At 43.5% G+C, this 20,213-nt stretch overlaps 1 protein-coding gene across 7 annotated transcripts in view; it reads left to right on the forward strand.

Moving 5' to 3' along the window:
* mideasb (mitotic deacetylase associated SANT domain protein b) overlaps positions 1-20,213 on the forward strand; it is an 82,746-nt gene that overhangs the window by 44,450 nt on the left and 18,083 nt on the right. For all 7 annotated transcript variants that reach the window (XM_078562948.1, XM_078562954.1, XM_078562950.1 and 4 more), the window contains 5 exons: positions 8,439-8,778; positions 10,272-10,338; positions 15,949-16,091; positions 17,562-17,665; positions 18,708-18,783. In XM_078562948.1, the coding sequence (XP_078419074.1) occupies positions 8,439-8,778; positions 10,272-10,338; positions 15,949-16,091; positions 17,562-17,665; positions 18,708-18,783 (730 nt within the window). The remainder of the gene's footprint in view (positions 1-8,438; positions 8,779-10,271; positions 10,339-15,948; positions 16,092-17,561; positions 17,666-18,707; positions 18,784-20,213) is intronic.

Consider the following 20,213-nt stretch of genomic DNA (forward strand, 5'->3'; position numbering starts at 1 on the left):
CTGGTTGTGTACAACCTCATCAGCAGTATGAGAACTGGTAAACACTTGCTGGAGTGCAATAAACACAGTCCACTTGGCCTATCAATCATATTCTTTTTGCAGGTCAATTGACAAATCCAGCATTTGTTGCCCATCCTTTAGTTGCCTTTAGATGGTGATGCTGGGCAGCTTCTTGAATCAGTAGACTGAGTGGTTGACTTGGTCATTTCGGAGAGCAGTTAAGAGTCAAGTTTTAAGATTTTATCCTTCTAAAACGCAGGCAGTGGTTTAACTGGTACCGGAGGATCTAAGTACTGCTTTAAATTTACAGCTTGACTATAAATAGATCAACTATTTATAGCTTAACTATAGTTAAACTACTTGGTATAACTACAGATAGCAGTTGAGTAATATTTCTAAACTTGCAACCTAATTATTTAAATTGGACACAATAAAGATGGCAGGGCAGGTGATGTGCAAGCTGGTGAACACCAGTGTGATTCACAGCAACCACATCTGAAGTAAGTGTCTGCAGCTCGAGGAACTTTGGCTCAGAGTTGATAAGCTGGAGTCCAAAGTTCGGACACCGCAATACATCCGGGTGGGGGAAAGTGACTTGGACACTTGGTTCCAGGAGGCAGTCTTAGACTAGGTACTTCAAATTTGGTCCATGGTCAGGGACAGGAGGGTGTGGCTAAGGGGTTCCAGAAGGTAACAATGGAGGAGCCTCAGCCCTTGCAATTGTCCAACTGTTTCAAGGTTCTAGCAACTGGATGAGAACAAGGACTGTAGGGAGGATGAGCAAACTGACCACAGCAGCATGATGCAGGGAGCCATTCAAGTGGGGGAGTAATAAGTAATGTAGTTACAGTAGGGGACAGTATAGTTAAGAAGATAGATACTGTTCTCTGCAGCGCAAGTCCTGAAAGCTGTGCTGCCTGCCTGGAGCCAAGATTAAAGATATTTCCTCAGGGCTGGAGAGGAACTTGGATGTGGAAGGGAAGGATCCAGTTGTCGTGGTCCATGTGGGTACCAACAACATATAGACAGGACTAAGAAAGAGGTTCTGCTGAGGGAACGTATGTAGCTAGCAGCTAAATTTAAAAAGCAGAACCACAAAGGTAATAATCTTTGGATTACTACATAAACCACAAGCAAATTGGCATAGGGTAAATGAGATCAGAGAGTTGAATGTGTGGGTGAAATATTGGTGTGGGAGAAATTGGTTTTGATTCATTGGGCACTGGCCCAGCACTGTGGAAAGAAGGAGCTGTACCATTGCAACTGCCTTCACCTGAACCACTCAGTGTCTTGGTGAATCATATAACTATGGCTGCAGAGAGGGCTTTAAATTAAGTAATGGGGGAGTGGTGGCAGTGGGGAGGGTTCATGTGAGGACAGATTTAGAAAGTTTAAGAGAAAGGACAAGGCAATAGTGCAGCATAGCAATGTGAGTAATGATAACCAGAGTGGGACAGAGCGTAAAAACGTAAGAGCGCACCAGCAAGAAAGGTCAGAATTGGAAAAAATGGTAAAAAGACAGAATTAAATGCTTTTTATCTGAATGCACACAGCATTTGTAACAAGGTGGATGAATTGAAAGCACAATTAGAAATAAATGAGTACGATATGGCAGCCATCACAGAGATATGTTTGCAAAGTGACCACGGCTGGGTCTTGAATATTCATGGACATTTGACAATTCGGAAGGACAGGAAAAAAGGAAAAGGAGGTGGGGTGGCTCTATTAATAAAGGGTAAGATCAATGCAATGATGAGAAACGATCTTGGTTCGGAGGATCAAAATATAGTGATTCTGATTGTCTGAGTGGAGATAAGAAATAACAAAGGAGAGAAGTCACTGGTACGAGTGGTTTATAGGCTCTCTGACAGTGGTTTACACTGTAGAACAGAGCATAAATCAATAAATAATGGGGGCTTATAAGAAAGGTACTGCAATAATTGTGAGAGATTTTCATTTTTATATAGATTGGATGAATCAAATTGACAAAAGCAGCCTGGAGGATGAGTTCAAAGAGTCTATTCAGGATGCTTTCTTAGAGCAATATGTTCTGGAATCAACCAGGAAACTGACTATTTTAGATCTGGTAATGTGTAATGAGACAGAATTAATTAATGACCTCCATAGTAAAGGATCCCCCAGATAAAAGTGATCATAGCATGATAGATATTCACATTCAGTTTGAGGGTGAGAAACTTCAGTCTAAAACTACTGTCTTAGAGGTAATTACAAGTACACAAAGACAGTTGGCTAATGTGAAATGGGAAAATAGGTTAAAAGGTAAGACAGTAGAGAAGCAGTGGCAGACATTTAAGGAAGTATTTCATAACTCTCAGCAAAGATACATTCCATCAACAAAGACTACAAGAAGGATACACCTTCCATGGCTAAGTAAGGAAATTAAAGATGGTATCAAATTGAAAGAAAAGATGTCAGAAGATAGGGAAAATTTTAGAAATCAGCAAAGGATGACTAAAACAAAAACCAAGAGAAGAAAGCAAAATACTGCAGATGCTGGAAACCTGAAATACAACAGAAAATGCTGGAAAAACTCCGCAGGTCTAGCAGCATCTGTGGAGCGAGAAAGAGTTAACGTTTCAAGTCCATATGAGAGTCCTGTTCTGAAAAAGAGTCATATGGACTTGAGACATTAACTCCGTTTCTCTCTCCACAGATGCTGCCAGACTTGCTGAGTTTTTCCAGCATTTTCTGTTCTTATCAAGAGGGAGAAATTGAAATATGAGAGAAAACTGGCAAGAAATATAAAAACAGATGATAAAAGCTTTTACAGGTATATAAAAAAGAAGAGAGTAGCTAAAGTAAACGTTGGCCCTTTAGAGGGTGAGGCCGGGGCATTAATAATGGGAAACAAAGAAATGGCAGAGACTATGAACAAGTATTTTTATCTGTCTTCACAGTCCAAGATCTAGAAAACATTTCAAGAATAGTAGAAAATCAAGAGCCATAAGGGAGGGAGGAACTTAAAACAATCACAATCACTAGAGAAAAAGAACTAGGAAAAGTAATGAGACTGAAGGGGAACCAGTAGATGTGGTGTACTTGGATTTCCAAAAGACATTCAATAAGGTGTAACATAAAAGGTTACTGCATAAGATAAGAGCTCATGGTGTTGGGGTAATATGTTAGCATGGCTAACTGATGGGAAACAGAGTTGGGTTATATGGGTAATTTTCAGGATGGCATACTGTAACCAGTGGAGTGCCACAGGGATCAGTGCTGGGGTCCCAACTATTTACTATCTATGTTAATGACTTGGATGAAGGGATCGACTGTATTGCATCCAAATGTTCTGATGATACAAAGGTAGGTAGGAAAGCAAGTTGTGAGGAAGGTACAAAGAATCTGCAAACGGTTATAGATAGGTTAAGTGAGTGGGGAAAAAATGGCAAATGAGTATAATGTGAGGATGTCTACTTGGCAGGAAGAATGGAAAAATAGAACATTATTTAAATGGAGAGAGACTGCAGAACTCGAGAGTACAGAGGGATCTGGATATCCTGGTACATGAATCACAGGAAGTTAGCTTACAGGTACAGTAAATAATTATGAAGGCAAATGAAACGTTGGCCTTTATTGCAAGAAGGATGGAGTATAAAAGTAGGGAGGTCTCGCTATAGCTGTAAAGGGCATTGGTGAGATTTCACTTGGGAGTACTGTGTACAGCTTTGGTCTCCTTATTTAAGGATGGATATACTTACATTGGAATCAGTTCAGAGAAGGTTCACTAGGCTGATTCCTGGGATGAGGGGGTTTTATGAGGAAAGGTTGAGCAGGTTAGGCCTATGAGAAGAATGAAAGGTGATCTTATTGAAACTTTTAAGATTCTGAGGTGCTCGACAGGGTAGATGCCGAGAGGATGTTTCTTTTCCGTGGGGAAATCTAGAACTAAAAATAAGGGGTTTTGTATTTAAGACGGTGATGAGGAGAAATTTATTTTCTCAAGGGTCTCTGGAATTCTCTTCCCCAGTGAGCAGTGGAGGCTGGGTCACTGAATTTGTTCAAAGCATTGCTGAGTTAGATTTTTGATCAACAAAGCAGTTGAGGGTTATGGGGGACAGGAAGGAAGGTAGAATTAAGGCCACAATCAGATCAACCATGATCTTATTGAATGGTGGAGCAACCTCAACAGGCCGAAAGGCCTACTCCTCCTCTTTCTAACTACATTTTCAACCACCTGTGGGTCTGGAGTCACATGCCAAAACAAGTAAGGTTGGCTGTTTTCCTTCCCTAAAAAAACATTAATGAACCAGATGAATCTTTTTTGCCAAGCTTACAGCTCTGTGGTTCCTTTTTAAAATTTCTGCCCCATTTCTGCCCTGTTTTCAAACCAGTGGGATTTGAACTCCTGTTTTCTGGATTTTAGTGCAGGCTTCTAGTCAAGTACCATAGCCATCAAATCATAGTGCCCAAGGTGAATTCAGATGATTGAGGCACACTCCAGTACCTAGTCTCTGTGACCACTGTTCTATGTGGAAGCCTAGATGACGAGCGCCAGTAGTTAATTCTCCCTCGGGGATATCACCTTTGAGCCTCATCCTCTCTTTCCCTGGGCCTTACATGATGCATTTTCCAGTAGGCAATCACTGCATAGTGATTCTGGGTGTTAACCCTGCCTGATTCCCCCTACCCCTCCTTAGCTCCAGGGTAGTGAGGCCAATTATAATGCTTGTGCTCTGTCCTAGTTGAGATCAGCTAACTCAACACTAACTGAAGATTGAAGTTAGGAACAAAGGACATTTGGCCTGTCAAGTCTGCTCTGCCACTCAATTACATCATGGCTGATCATCTACCTCAATGTCACATTCCCGCACTATCCCATATTCCTTGATGTCATTAGTCTCCAGAAATTTATCGATTTCTGTCTTGAACATGCTCAACGATTGCGCTTCGACAGTCTTCTGGGATAGAGAATTCCAAAGATTCACCATCCTCTGTGTGAAGAAATTCCTCCTCTTCTCAGTCTCAAATGGGCTACCCCTTATCCTGATATTGTCCCCTAGTTTTAGACTCACCAGCCAGGGGAAGCATCTTATCTACATCTACCCTGTCACCCCGTAAGAATTTTGCAAGTTTCAATGAGGTCACCCCTCATTCTTTGAAACTCTAGGAAATACAGACCCAGTCTCCCCAATCTCTCCTCACAAAACAATCCCACCATCCCAGGGATTAATCTGGTGAACCTCCATTGCACCCCCTCTATGGCAAATATACCCTTCCTTAGATAAGAGGATCAAACCTGTACACAATATTCCAGGTGAGGTCTCACCAAGGCAGCACACAACTGCAGCAAGACATCTTTACTCCTGTACTCAAGTCCCCTTGCAATGAAAGCCAACATACCATTCACCTTCCTAATCACTTGCTGCACCTGCAGGCTAACTTTTAGTGACTCATGAACAAGGACACCCTGGTCCCTTTGGACACCTGCACTTCACAGCCTCTCACCATTTAAGAAATATTCTGCCTTTCCGTTTTCCCTACCAAAGTGAATAACTTCACACTTATTCACATCATATTCCATCTGCCATGTTCTGGCCCATTCACTTAGCCTGTCCAAGTCCCTTTGAAGCCTCCTTGCATCCTCCTCACAATTTATATTCCCATCCAGTTTGGTGTCATTGGCAAATTTGGAAATATTATGATTGATCCCCACATCCAAATCATTTATATAGATTGTGAACAGCTGTGGACTTAGCACTGATCCTTGCAGTACCCCACTAGTAACAGCCTTCCATCCTGAGAATGATCCATTTATTCCTATTCTCTGTTTTCTGTCTGTTAACCAATTCTCAATCCATACTAGTATATTTCCCCCAATCCCATGCATCTAATTTTATTTACTAACCTTCTGAAAATCCAAATGCACCACATCCACTAGTTCTTCTTTATCTATGCTACAAGTAACATCCTCAAAAATCTCCAAGTTGGTTAAATACAATTTCCTTTCATAAATCCATAGTGACTCTGCCCAATTTTACCTTTCTTTTCTATATGTCCAGTTGTCATACCCTTTATAATACATTCTAACATTTCCCCTACTGCTGACATCAAACTAACATGGCTGTAGTTATCTATTCTCCCTCTTTCTCCCTTCTTGAACTGTGGGGTTACATTTGCTATATTCCAGTCTGCAGGAACCTTTCCAAAATCTATTGAATTTTGAAAGATAACCACCGATGCATTCACTGTCTCTCTAGCCACCTCCATCAACACTCTGGGATGAAGCTCATCTGGTCCAGTGGATTTATCAACCCAGTTAACCTTTCAAGTACTACCTCTTTACTAATTCTAATCTCTTTTAGTTCTTCAATTTCACAAGTCCCTTGGTGGCCTAGTATTTCTGGGAGATTTTCTATGTCTTCTTCTGTGAAGACAAATGCAAAATAACTGTTTAATTTCTCTATCAATTCTCTGCTCTCCACTATAAATTCTCCTGTCCCCACCTGTAATGGGCCCACATTTGTCCTTGCTGATCTTTTTCCTTCTCATGTACCTAAAGAAGCTTTTACAATCCGCCTTCATGTTCCTTGCTAGTTAAGTTTGCTTGGCACGTAGGAACAGGAGGAGGCAATTTGGTCCCTTTGAGTCTGTTCTGTCATTCAACTAGATTATGGTTGATCTGTATCCCAACTCCACTTCCAGCCTTTGCTTCATATCCCTTATCACCCTTAATGAACAAAAATCTGTCAATCTCAGTTTGACATTTTCACATTGATCCCCAGCCTCGACAGCTTTTTGGAGATGAGTTCCAAATTTCCACTACCCTTTGTGTGAATGCTTTTTGACATTACCCCTGAACTCTAATTTTATACCCTCTTGTTCTGAACTCCCCCACCAGGGAAATAGTTTCTCACTATCTAGTCTATGAAATCCTTTACTCATCTTAATCACTTAATTAGATCGCCCTTTAAGCTTCTATGTACAAGGGAATAATACAAACCTATGGCTCAGTTACAGACAGAGCTATGCTTTTTCTTTTATTCATTCATGGGATGTGGGAGTCACTAGCGAGGCCAGCATTTATTGACCATAATTGCCCTTGAGAAGGTGGTAGTGAGCTGCTTTCTTGAACCGCTGCAGTCCATTTGGTGTAGGTACACCCACAGTGCTGTTAGGGAGGGAGTTCCATGATTTTGATCCAGCAACAGTGAAAGAACTGCAGTATATTTCCAAGTCAGGATGGTGATTGACTTGGAGGGGAACTTCCAGCTGGTGGTGTTCCCATCTATCTGCTGCCTTTGTCCTTCTAGTTGGTAGCGGTCATAGGTTTGGAAAGTGCTACAGATGAGTTCGTGCAGGGAGTAAGTACGGTGAAATCTGTATGAACAGACACTTAATGAGAGACCCAAATAACTTATATGGTGAAGGGAGTCTGATGCCATAGACATTCGCAAACTAGAAACCATGGGCAGTCTTAAATGTACCAAGCCCTTGTTCAGACGACACTTAGAGTACTGTGTGCTGTTCTGGTCACCATATTATATACAGGCATTGGAGAGTGTGCAGAGAAGATTTACAAGGATAATACTGGAAATGTGTGGGTCTCTTTTCCCCTTCTTGAAAAAGGAGAGCTGAGAGGTGACCTGATAGAGGTCTTTACAATTATGCAAGGTTTTGAAAGAGTGGATACAGAGAGAATGTTTCCTGTTGTGGGGAAGAGCTAACTAGAGGCCATCAATATGAGGTTGTCACCAAGATATTCATCCAATGGGGAATTCAGGAGAAACTTATTTTTTTCAAAGAGTGCTGAGAATGTGGCACTCAATACTACAGGGAGTGGTTGAAGTGAATAGTATAGATGCATTTAAGGGGAAGTTAGGCAAGCATGTGAGGGCGAAGGAAATGGAGAGCTACAATGGTAGATTTAAATAAGGAAAGGAGAGGCTCGAGCAGAGGATAAATAGCAGCATGCACTGGTTGGGCCAAATGGCCTGTTTCCATGTCATAAATCCCATATAATTACTTAAAGCACAGAACATATTGTGTAGCAAAGGTACTGGATCTGAAATTTTCACTGAGTTGAGAACATTGGTGCTTTTTGCAGCTCACCTTTTCTTTGTTTCCATATTCTCATGAGATCAGTGGCTGGTCAGTGTGTGGCAGCGGTTGGTTTTGGAAAAGAAACTCCTTTTGTGGAATGGCGAGCTCTTTACCCAGCATGCACAGTGGCAGAGAAACCACCCTATCTCTGGGATTGAATGCTTGCATGGCTCTCACCCAGGCATAGAACGCTTTCTCTGCTGATAACGGTGCTTGATAAAAGCCTCTCCATTCTACTGAGAAATTTACAGTGTATATATAGTGACCATTTTGAAAATAAAGACAGCTGATGCCAGTCCCTAAGATGTCTGTAGTTTACAGGTTTCACAGTACAGTCTGTTGTGTTTCTGAATAAAATATGATGCCTATCTTTGCAGGAGGATGCTAGCTCCAGAGGTCACGTGAACCTGACAGCCAAACTGAAACGGCGGCCCAGACCGGAGCCCCTCTTCATTCCACCCAAGCCTCTCAACCATGTCTCTGTCATCACTTACCCACCTGGCACCCTCTACCAGAGCAACCTGCGCTCGCCAGTCAGGCTGCTGGACCATCCCATGGACAAGAACTTCCAGCCTCCGCCCTACACTCCCCCACCTATCCTCAGCCCCATGCGGGAGGGCTCAGGACTCTACTTCAATGCCTTCCTGTCTTCCTCAAGCAATTCATCCCAACCAGTCACCCCAAGGTCTACACCTAAAACCTGTTTAAGCCAATCAAGTGAGTTCTTTGTCAATTGACTTTTCTCCTTCCCCTGCTGTGATATGTGGATAGATGCACAATATATGAAACCTCCCATAAACAAGCTCTCCTTATCCATGACTGTGTTGACACATATATTCTAGGGACTCATAATTGTGGCAGTGTGGAATTTTTAAATCAAACCTGCACAAATATCTCCATATCCCAGAAGCATGTTACTATTCTAGATTCTTGTATATCTGAAATTGAATTGTGTGTTAAGCAGAGAGTGAGATGAAGTGGGGATCAGAGCTCTAGTATAGAAAGAAGAACTAGAATTTATATAGTACCTTACACAACCTCAGAATGTCCTTATAAACCACATCCCAATTTAAAGTGGCCAGACAATCTATTTCTGGATCCTTGGTGTCTTTGTGTCTCTCGCTGGCGCTGTCTGTCTTTCTCTCTCTTTCTGTCGCTCTCTATGTTGCTCGCTCGCATTCTCTCTCTCTCTCGCATTCTCTCGTGTTCTCATCCCATCTCTGCCCTTATCTCTCACTCTCTCTCTCCCCCCCTCTCTGTCTGTCTGTGTCGCTCGCTCGCATTCTCTCTTGCTCTCTCTCTCTCTCGCATTCTCTCGTGCTCTCATCCCATCTTTGTCCTTATCTCTCTCTCTCTCTCTCTCTCCTAATCTTTCCCCTCCTCTCTTTCTGCATCTCCTCCTCTCTTTACCCTCCCCTTTGGCTCTTTCTTCTCCCAGCCCTCCCTCCCTCCTTTCCTCTCTATCCCCTCCTTGCCTCTTCCAACCTTTCTCCCCACCCCTCTTGTGTTCCTTCCACCCTTTACCTCACTTGTGCTCTCTCGGCGCTTTCCCCTCCTCCATCACAGTGCAGAATTTGGTACAACGGCAGTGATTCATTGTATACAGTGTAATGAATATACAATCTGCTGAAATGCGTGTTTCACAGCCTTGTGTTCAAATCCCTTCATGGCCTTACCACAACAACCTGCAATTATATGGTGTCTTTGAAGTGGTAAAATGTCCCGAGGAACATTGCCAAACAAAATTTTACACTAAGCCACTTGAGAAGGTATTAGGACGGGTGGCCAAAATCTTGGTCAAAGATGTAGATTTTAAGACGAATCTTTAAGCAAGAGAGAGAGGGTAGAGGCTTAGGGATGGAATTCCTGAAATCTAAAGGAACAGCCACCAATGTTGGAATGAAGGAAATCGGGAAGGTGTGCAAGAGGCCAAATCGGAGCGGTGTAGAAATCTCAAAGGGTTGTAGGGTGACAGACTGTCACAGAGCTAGGAAAGGATAAGGCTCTATGCAGTTCCATTTTGATTTTTGTCTAATTACACTCCTGTGAAGCACTTTGGGACATTTTGCTAGGTGCTATATACAGACTTCAACTTGCATTTATAAGGTGAAGAGGGTTGTGAGATTTCATACATGGCTGCCCCCACCTACCACCTCTTGCTCTGGGCCTTTAAGGTGGCTGACGATTGTAATATTTTATCTCTCCTCTAGACAGTGTAGAGACCCCTCCTCCGGTTCTCTCCCTCATGAGTGAAGCCACACCGGCAAGCATTGAACCGTAAGTAACCGCAAAAGGTGCTGCCTTTCCTTTTTACACATACAGGTTTCCTGTTGAAAGGTGGCATAATAACAAGCAAGCAAGTGTGCCTATAATAGATGTCAGGTGGATTATACAACTAAGAACCAGGCTGAATACAGAAGGTTCAGAGGGGAATTGAAAAAACAAATAAGAAACAAAGAGAGAGTATGAGAAGAACTGGCTGCTAACATAAAATGGAATCCTAAAGCTTTTTATAGGCATGTAAATAGTAAAAGGAGGAGCGTGGCTGATTAGAGACCAAAAAGGGGATCTATGCATGGAGGCAGGGGGCATTGCTGAAGCATTAAATTAATCTGTCTTTACAAGAAGGTCATGGTGAAAGAGGAGGTAATTCATACACTTGAAGGTTTAAAATTGATAAGGTGAAGGTATTGGATAGGCTGTCTGTACTTAAAAGTTGATAAGGCACCAGGGACCGGGTGGTTCATCCAAGGATACTGAGGGAAGAGAGAATGGAAATTGCGGGGGCACTGGGCATGATTTTTCAACCTTCCTTAGACTGCGGGGTGGTGCCAGAGTACTGGAGAATTGCAAGTGTTACATCCTTGTTCAGAAATGGGTGCAAGGATAAACCCAGCAACTACAGGTCAGTCAGTTTAACTTTGGTGGTGGGGAATCTTCTCCAAACAATAATTCGGGACAAAATTAATAGTCACTTGGGCAAATGCAGGTTAATTAAGGAAAGCCAGCATGGATTTGTTAAGGGCAAATTGTGTTTAACTAACTTGCCTGAGTTTTTTGATGAGGTAACAGAGATGGTAGATGAGGGTAATGCTGTTGATGTGGTGTACCTGGACTTCCAGAAGGCATTTGATAAAGTGCTACACAACAGACTTTTGAGCAAAGTTAGAATTCATGGAATGAAAGGAACAGTGGCAACATGGTTATGAAATTGGCTAAGTGACAGGAAACAGAGAGCAGTGGTTAATTGTTGCTTTTTCAGACTGGAGGAAGGTTTATAGTGGAGTTCCCCAGGGGTCAGTGTTAGGACCCCAGCTCTTCCTGATATATATTAATGACCTAGACCTTGGTGTACAGGGCACAATTTCAAACTTTGCAGACCATATAAAACTTGGAAGTATTGTGAACTACGAGGAGAATAGTGTAGAACTTCAAAAGGACATAGACAGTTTGGTGGCATGGGTGGACGAATGGCAGATGAAATTTAATGCAGAGAAGTGTGAAGTGATTCATTTTGACAGAAAGAATGTGGGTAGACAATATGAAATAAAGGGTACAGTTCTAAAGGAGGTGTAGGAGTAGAAAGACCTGGGTGTATATGTTTATAAATCATTGAAGGTGGCAGAACAGATTAAGAGTGCGGTTAATGAAGCATGCAGTATCCTAGGCTTTATTAATAGGGACATAGAGTACAAGAGCAAGGAGGTTATGATAAACCTGTTTCAACACTAGTTCGGCACCTATTGCTTCCAGTTCTGGGTGCTGCACTTTAGGAAGAATGTGAAGGCATTAGAGAGGGTGCAGGGAAGATTTGCAAGAATGGCTCCAGGGATGAGGGACTTCAGTTACATGGAATAAATGGGAGAAGTTGGGACTGTTTTCCTTAGAGAAGAGAAAATTGAGAGGAGACTTGATAGAGGTATTGAAAATCATGAGGGGCCTTGACATTAGATAGGAAGAAACTGTTCCCATTGGCGGAAGGATCATACAAACATACATACGAACATACAGGAATAGGCCACTTGGCCCCTCGAGCTTGCTCTGCCGTCCAATAAGATCATGCCTGATATGATTGTAACCTCAACTTCACACTCCCATCTACCCCTGATAACCTTTCACCCCCTTATCAAGAATCCATTGAGCTCTGCCTTAAAAATATTAAAAGACTCTGCTTCAACTGCCTTTTTAAGGAAGAGAGTTCCAAAGACTCGCCACCCTCTGAGAGAAAAAAATTCTCCTCATCTCTGTAGTAAATGGGCAGCCCCTTATTTTGAAACAGTGACCCAAGTTTGAGATTCTCTCTCAAGAGGAAACATCCTTTCCACATCCACCCTGTCAACACCCCTCAGGATCTTGTATGTTTCAATCAAATCACCTCTTACTCTTCTAAATTCCAGTGGATACAAGCCTAGTCTGTCCAACCTTTCCTCATAAGACAACCAGCCCATTGCAGGTATTAGTCTGGTAAACCTTTTCTGAACTGTTAACACTTTTACATCCTTCCTTAAATAAGGAGACTGATACTGCACACAGTACTCCAGATGTGATCTCATCTGTGCCTTGTACAACTGAAGCATAACCTCCCTACTTTTGTATTCAATTCTCCTCACAATAAACGATGACATTCTATTAGCTTTCCTAATTATTTACTTTACCTCCATACTAGCCTTTTGTGATTCATACACTAGGACACCCAGATCCCTCTGAATTTCAGAGCTCTGCAATCTCTCACCATTTAGATAATATGCTTTTTTATTCTTCCTGCTAAAATGGACAATTTCACATTTTGTCACATTTTACTCCATTTGCCAGATCTTTGCCCACTCACTTAGTTTATCTATATCCCTTATACCCTCTTCACAACTTACTTTCCTACCTATCTTTGTGTCTTGGGCATATTTAGCAACCATACTTTCAGTCTCTGCATCCGAGTCATTTATAAAGTGTAAAAAGTTGAGGCCCCAGCACTGATCCCTGTGGCACATAACTCATTACATCTTGCCAATCAGAATATGATCCATTTATGTCTATTCTGTTTCCTGTTAGCTGAGCAGTCTTCTATCCAAGTCAATACATTACCCCTATACCATGAGCTCTTATTTTCCGCAATAACCTTTGATGTGGTGCCTTATCAAATGCCTTCTGGAAATCTTAAGTACAGCACATCCACCAGTACCCCTTTATCCACAGCACATGCTACTTCTTCAAAGAACTCCAATAAATTGGTTAAACATAATTTCCCTTTCACAAAACTATGTTGACTCTGCCTGATTACCTTGAATTTTTCCAAGTGCCCTGTTATAACTTCTTTAATAAAAGCTTCTAACATTTTCCCGATGGCAGTTGTTAAGCCAACTGGCCTGTAGTTTCATGTTTTCTTTTTTAAATATCTATAAAAACTCTGACTATCTGTCTTTATATTTCTGGCTAGTTTTCTCTTGTACTCTAATTTTTCCCTCCTTATTACTCTTTTAGTCATTCTTTATATTCTGTCAGTTTTCTGATCTGCCACCATCTTTGCACAATTATATGCTTTTTCTTTAAGTTTGATTTAACTTTAGTTAACCACCGATGGTGGCTCCTCCCCTTGGATTTTTTCTTTCTCTTTGGAATGTATCTATTCTGTGTATTCTGAAATATCCCTTTAAATGTCTGTCACTGCATCTCTCTATTGACGTATCCCTTAACCTAATTTGCCAATTCACTTTAGCCAGTTCTGCTTTCATGCCCTCATATTTACCCTTACTTAAGTTTAAAATACTAGTCTTGGACCCACCCTTCTGACCCTTAGACTGAATGTAAAATTCAGTCATATTATGTTTGCTGCTACCTAGGGGTGCCTTCACTGTGAGATCATTAATTAATCCCATCTCATTGCACAATACCAGGTCTAGTAGAGCCTATTCTCTGGTTGGCTCCTCAGTTGTTCCTGTTTGCTGTTCTCAGAAACTATACCTAAAACACCCTATGTACTCCTCACCTAGGCTACCTTTGCCCATCTAATCGAGAACGAGAGGGCACAAATTTAAGATAATTGACAAAAGAAGCAATGGCGACTTGAGGAGAAACTTTCTCATGCAGCAAGTGGTTAGGACCTGGAATGTGCTGTGTGAGTGTGGTGGAAACAGGTTCAATCAAGGCTTCAAGAGGGAATTGGATTATTGTCTGAAAAACAAGAATGTGCAGGGCTTTAGGCAGAAGTTGGGGGAGTGGCACTAGGTGAATTGCTCCTTCAGAGAGCTAGCAGAAACATGACAGGCTGAATGGCTTGCTTCTGTGCTGTAACCGCTCTGATTCTCTGACTTCCATTGTCATATGAGCAGCCGCAGGTGCAGGCTCTGTAACATCTATACTGACCTGAATATTGTCAGGCTGGAAAGTGGGAGCCAAGCTACAGCCTGGCCTCATTGGGTTGGGGGCAGGAATTCAGGCAACTCCGCACCCAGTGTAGGCATACATGTTGGGTGCTGATATCCTTTCGTGGTTAAGTTGACAGCCATAAAGGCTCGTGGCCAGGATTTTTAGGATGGCAGGGTTTGCCTTCCTGCTATCGGAGGAGTTGGCAGAGAACACATCCCTGTGGATACTGCCTGATCTGCAGCAGTTTAACGCTCCAACAAACATTAATTGGCTGCAGGCGGGACTTCTGCCCCTCACTTGAGAGGAAGACCCCCCTCAGAGAGCTGACAGCCAATATGATTGCTCGGCAGCTCTCTAGTTCCTGCAGTGCCTGAAGCAGTAGTGGACAGGACTGGGACTGCAAGCAGTCCCCAGAGCCTAGGTCCTGGGATTCCAGGACCAGGTAATGTTTTGGGGGTCCAGGACAAGCTGGGGAGGTGAGGCCGGGGGTGGGGTGTCAGTATAGAGGCTGGGGGAGAGGGAGGGCCTACAGGGACCAGTTCTTTTTGGTGGGGCAGTGGGGTAGGCCCCGATGTTAAAAGGAGGCTGCTGATAGAGGCACCTTCCACCCCCCCACCGTCCCTGAACGCCTCCTGCCAGTCACTTAAGGGCCTCAATTTGGGTAAGGGCAGGCGCAGGCCAACCTAAGCCTCACCCACCCCAGCGTAAAATTGCTGATAGATTGGGGCAGACAGGCGACTGTTGGGAAGGCCACTTAACAAATTTTATGGCCAGCTCCCGCCTACAAAATTCTGCCCTATGTGCAAGATGGCCACTGGCGGGGGTAAGGAAAGAGAGAGTATGACCAGCCCAGGAACTGGCAGGATCCTGTGGATAGGAGGGGAGAGGAATGAGGGAGTAACATGGTCCAGTCTTCATGTGAATTGTACTGGTAACCTCATAACCGATGGCCTGTTGATGTCGGCAGTTATGCTAGGATTCAGTTGGTTAGATAACAAGAAATGGTTTCCTCTGGTGGAGGAATCTGGGGGACAACCTTAAAATTAGAGCCAACCCATTTGGGGTTGAAGTCGGGAAGTATTTTTTCACACAAAGTGTAGTGAAAAGCTGGAACTCTATCCCTCAAAATGTTATGGATGCTGGGGGTCAGTTGGAGTTTTCAAGACTGAGAGTGGTAGATTTTTGTCAGTAAGGATATTAAGGAAGTGTGGGTAAATGGAGTGGAAGTATGGATCAGCCATGATCTAATAGAGCAAACCTGGGGGGGCTGAATGTCCTACTCCAGTTCCTATGTAAAGTACCTCGGTAGCAAATATGTTTTCTTTCCCAAAGCATTGAGGAATTCGGTTTATAATACAAACCCATCAATGCGAAATTTTGTTAAAAGTCACTGTTTTAAAAAGAAACAGGTTGCTAATTACCAGGATTTGATTTCTTTAATACTTGGCCAGAGTTGAAAGGTGGGGAATGGGGGTGGAGAGGATGTCTCGCCATTTTACAGCTTTTTCCATCCCGTTTGTGCCCCAGGCGGATCAACATCGGCCCACGGTTCCAGGCTGAAATACCTGGGCTGCGCGACAGGCCTCTGGCTGCGTTAGATGCCAACCACGCTGATCTGGTGTTCAAGCCATGGGAGGGTCATAAAACCAATCGGCTTAACCAGCAGAGAGGTGAGACAATACGTTAAATTTACTTAGTCAAATTATAAAAATAAAATCTGAGTTATAAAACAAATCCTGGCCAGAATGGACCTGTCAATCACTCCTGGTGCCTGCCTTGCTGTAAATGACTGGGATTGATTTGGCACATGCCACTTATATATGATACAACTATCCTCCACTCACTGCGTTTAGCTGAAGAAGTAATCCTGCTTTTATGGGAGACATTGCTGTAGTTTCAGTTATGATGTCCATTTGCTGTAGTTTGTAGACACTTTTTAAAAAATAGATTCCGTTTCCTGAGTAAACAGACAGTTTGATTATTGTGCTGTTAAGTGCGGAGAAAATAGACTTTATTTACTGTCTAATTCTGTTTCTGTAAGTGCTGTCCTGCCCCCACCTCATTAATTGGCATAGTGTGCAGATACTTGTTTTGTTATTAAATGTACCACTTTGCAACAATTACTCCATTCCTTGTGTTTTGAACCCTCAGATACTGGTGCCATTAAATTGCCAGTGAATTTTGTATTCTGGGGATGATGCCACCCAGCAGTTGGAGTGGCTAAATGTGATGTTAGGCTAATAATGACACACACTGAGCATTGTATCAGTGATGTTAGGCCAAACAGACCACAAGAGGTCACCCGTACCCTAACTCACACCAAGCCCCATTCCCTATCACCCCTGTGCTGACCTACACTGGCCGCAATCTCATTGATTTAAAATCCTCCTCCTCATTTTCAAATCCCTCCATGTCCCACCCTCCCTTTCTCTTTAACCTTTTCCAACTCCAAAACTTTCTGAGATAATCTGCACTCTCCCAATTCTGGCCTCAAGGGTGTCCCCAATTTTAATTGTTCTGCCACTGGCAGCTGTGCCTTCAGCTGCCTCAGCGCTAAGCTCTGGAATCTCCTCTAAACCCCTCCACCTCTCTTTCTTTCCTTCAGACGCTCCCTAAAACCTACCTATTTGATCAAGCATTTGTTCAGCACCCCTACTATTTTCAGACCTGTTGTCTGATTGCGCTCCTATGAAACACATTTGGACCTTCTTACCATGTTCGAGGACCTCTGTAAATATAACTTGTCGTTTAATCTCCAAACTGAGCTGAACTTCACACCCCTGGTATTGTGGGGTGGGGTGGGATGGTGGGGCTAAAAATGGCCCCACTACAATAGGCTTGGCCAGGTCTACTGGGGAAGAAAGACAACTTGCTCCTGATCAATGTCCAGATAGAAAATGTATGGATGAGAGAATTGGTCCAGCTTTTGATGCTCTTTTATAGTAGGATAAGCCTCTGCCATTCACTTCCTGGCCTCACCTACCTCTTGAGGTGACCTGGGCTGAGCACCCAAGAACCAGTCACCATCTTCAGGAGAGGAGGCAATGAAGTTGGAGAGTGGAGGAGAGAAAGCCTAGTCGCCTAGTGGCGTGTCGTTGTTTCCCATAGCTGACGTGCTCTTGTTTGGTTTTCCCCTGCAGTGGATGACCTGATGACGCTTGCCTGTTCCAGTATTTTACCAGGAGGAGGTACAAACCAGGAGCTCGCCTTACACTGTCTGCATGAGTCCAAGGGCAGCATGCTGGTAAGCAATCCTAAATCTCTCTCAATTTATATTTACATCTTATATATAGTATAGCTGTATGGAATAGATAGAATCTCAGAACGGTTACACCATAGAAGACAGCCATTAGGTCTGTCGGGTCTGTGCCAGCTCTCTGTAAGAGCAACTCTAATAGTCTCACTCCCTGGCTCTTCCTCCGTCATCCTGCAAATTTTTTCTTTTCAGATAGTTATCCAATTCTCTTTTAAAAGCCACGATTGAACCTGCTTCCAGCACCCTCTCAGGCAGTGCAGTCCAGATCCTTACGACTTGCCGTGTGGAAAAAAGTTTTTCCTCTGGTCACTTCTACTTCCTTTGCCATTCACTTTCACTCGGTACTTGACCCTTCCACCAATGGGAGCAGCTTCTCCCTATCCATTCTGCCCAGAGCCCTCATGATTTTTAATGTCTCTGTCAGATCTCATCTTCATCTTCTCCAAGGAGAACAGTCCTAACTTCTCCAATTTTATTCTATGTAACTAAAGTCTCTCATCCCCGGAATCATTCTTGTGAATCCTTTCTGCACCATCTCCAAAGTGTCCATGTCCTTTCTAAAGTGCGGTGCCCAGAACTGTACACAAAATCCCAGCTGAGGCCGAACCAGTGTCTTTTAAAGGTTCACCATAACCTCTTTGCTTTTGTGCTCCCTGCCTCTACATAAAGCCCAGGATCTTGTATACTTTACTAACTACTTTTTCAACCTGTCCTGCCGCCTGTAATGATTTATGCACAAATACACCCAGGTCCCTCTGCTCCTGCACCCCCTGTAGAATTATATCCATTATTTTATATTGCCTCTCCTCGTTCTCCCTCCCAACATGTATCACGCATCACACTTCACGTCTCTGCTTTGAATTTCACCTGCCACATATCTGCTCATTCCACTAGCTTGTCTATGACCTCTTGAAGTCTATTGTCATCCTCTGCACAGTTCGCAAGTGTGTGTGTGCGCGTGCGTGCGTGCGCGCGTGTGTCCGTCCGTATCTGTCCCTGCCACTCATGTTGTTCTCCTTGTCCCCATCAGGCAGCCCTAAACATGCTTCTTATTAAAAGGACTCCACGGGGCAGGAGCAGGGCACTACTGAATTACCACTACGCAGGTAAGTGGGAGCCTTTACCCTCAGCTTCTAAGTCTCTACTTGTTTGCTTTTGCAATTCTCTTCTTTTGGGTCCAGTAACTCCCAACCAGCTGGGAGAACTCTGGGTGAGAACCAAAACCATACAGGCAACTTAGGGAAATGTCAGACATCCTTTGTGTTGTGTGCAGGATCAGTAATACTTGTGGATCAGACAGTGGTGTCACTGATTGGTACTGAGGCTTCAGCAACTAGACAATGCTGCACTACTTACAATCTGGCATCTAGTTACAGAGAAGTCACCCACGGCCCTGTGTGAGTGCTCATATCTCTATTGGAAGGTACTGGGCTCAGGGCCTACTCCTGAGACTTGGTCACATGCTCCAGGCTGACACTCCCACTACAACACTGAAGGAGTGCTGCACTGTTGGCCTTCTGGAGTAAACGTTAAACCAAGGTCCCTTCTCTCTCAGTTGGATGTAAAAGGATCCCACCATATCATTTCAAAGGCGAGCAGGGGAGCTCTGCCTGGTGCCTTGGCTAATCTTTATCCCTCAATCACTAAAATAGATTATCTGGTCATTATCATATTGTTGTTTGTGGGAGCTTGCTGTGTGAAAATTGGCTGCTCCTTTTCCTACATTGCAATAATGACTACACTTTGAAAGTATTTAGTTGGGCGTTAAAGCCCTTTGGGATGTCCTGAGGTTGCGAAAGGTGCTATATGAATGCAAACCTTTCATCTTTTTCTCGTCAGCACTAAGGTGTAGTGGCCAGAATTTGATACCAGTTCATCAGTGCATGGGCCCAGACCAACCTTTTAGCAGGGCATTAGGAATAAAAAGGACATTCTGGCTTTTCTGATGCTTCACTGCCTGTCTTGATCTTGAGGTCTTCCCTCATATATTTATACAGCATCTTTAAAATAGCAAACATCCCAAGGCACTTCATAGGAGCATTATGAAAGAAATTTGACACAGCCGCATAAGGAGATATTAGGACAGGTGATCAAAAGCTTGAACAAAAAGGTAGATTTTAAGGAGCATCTGAGAGGAGGTAGAGCGGCTTAGGGAGGGAATTCCAGAGTTTAAGACTTGGCAGATTAAGGCACGGTCGCCAGTGGCGGAGAAGTTAAAATCGAGGATTCAGGGGAGGGCAGAGATCTGTGTGTGGGATGAGGGTTGTAGGGCTGGAAGGGATTACAGAGATAGGGAGGAGTGTGAGATCACCTGGGCAATGACCTGCCCACAGTCACCTGGATGCAGTGCTGGGTTATCCATGGTCACAGCAATTGGCTTCAGCTGGGGAAAAGGAGGAGGCAGGTGAACAAAACTAGCCATGATTCCCCCATGGTGGGGGGTGGTGCCCCCTCAAGCTCCCCTGAGTGCGGGTACCTGCTGGAAGGAGGGGGAGGGGTTGCAATGACTCACAAGGCACTCGGTGACTGTGTGTGT

This window comes from Cetorhinus maximus, chromosome 18, assembly GCF_964194155.1.
Source record: "Cetorhinus maximus chromosome 18, sCetMax3.hap1.1, whole genome shotgun sequence".
In the NCBI taxonomy this organism is placed as follows: Eukaryota; Metazoa; Chordata; class Chondrichthyes; order Lamniformes; family Cetorhinidae; genus Cetorhinus; species Cetorhinus maximus.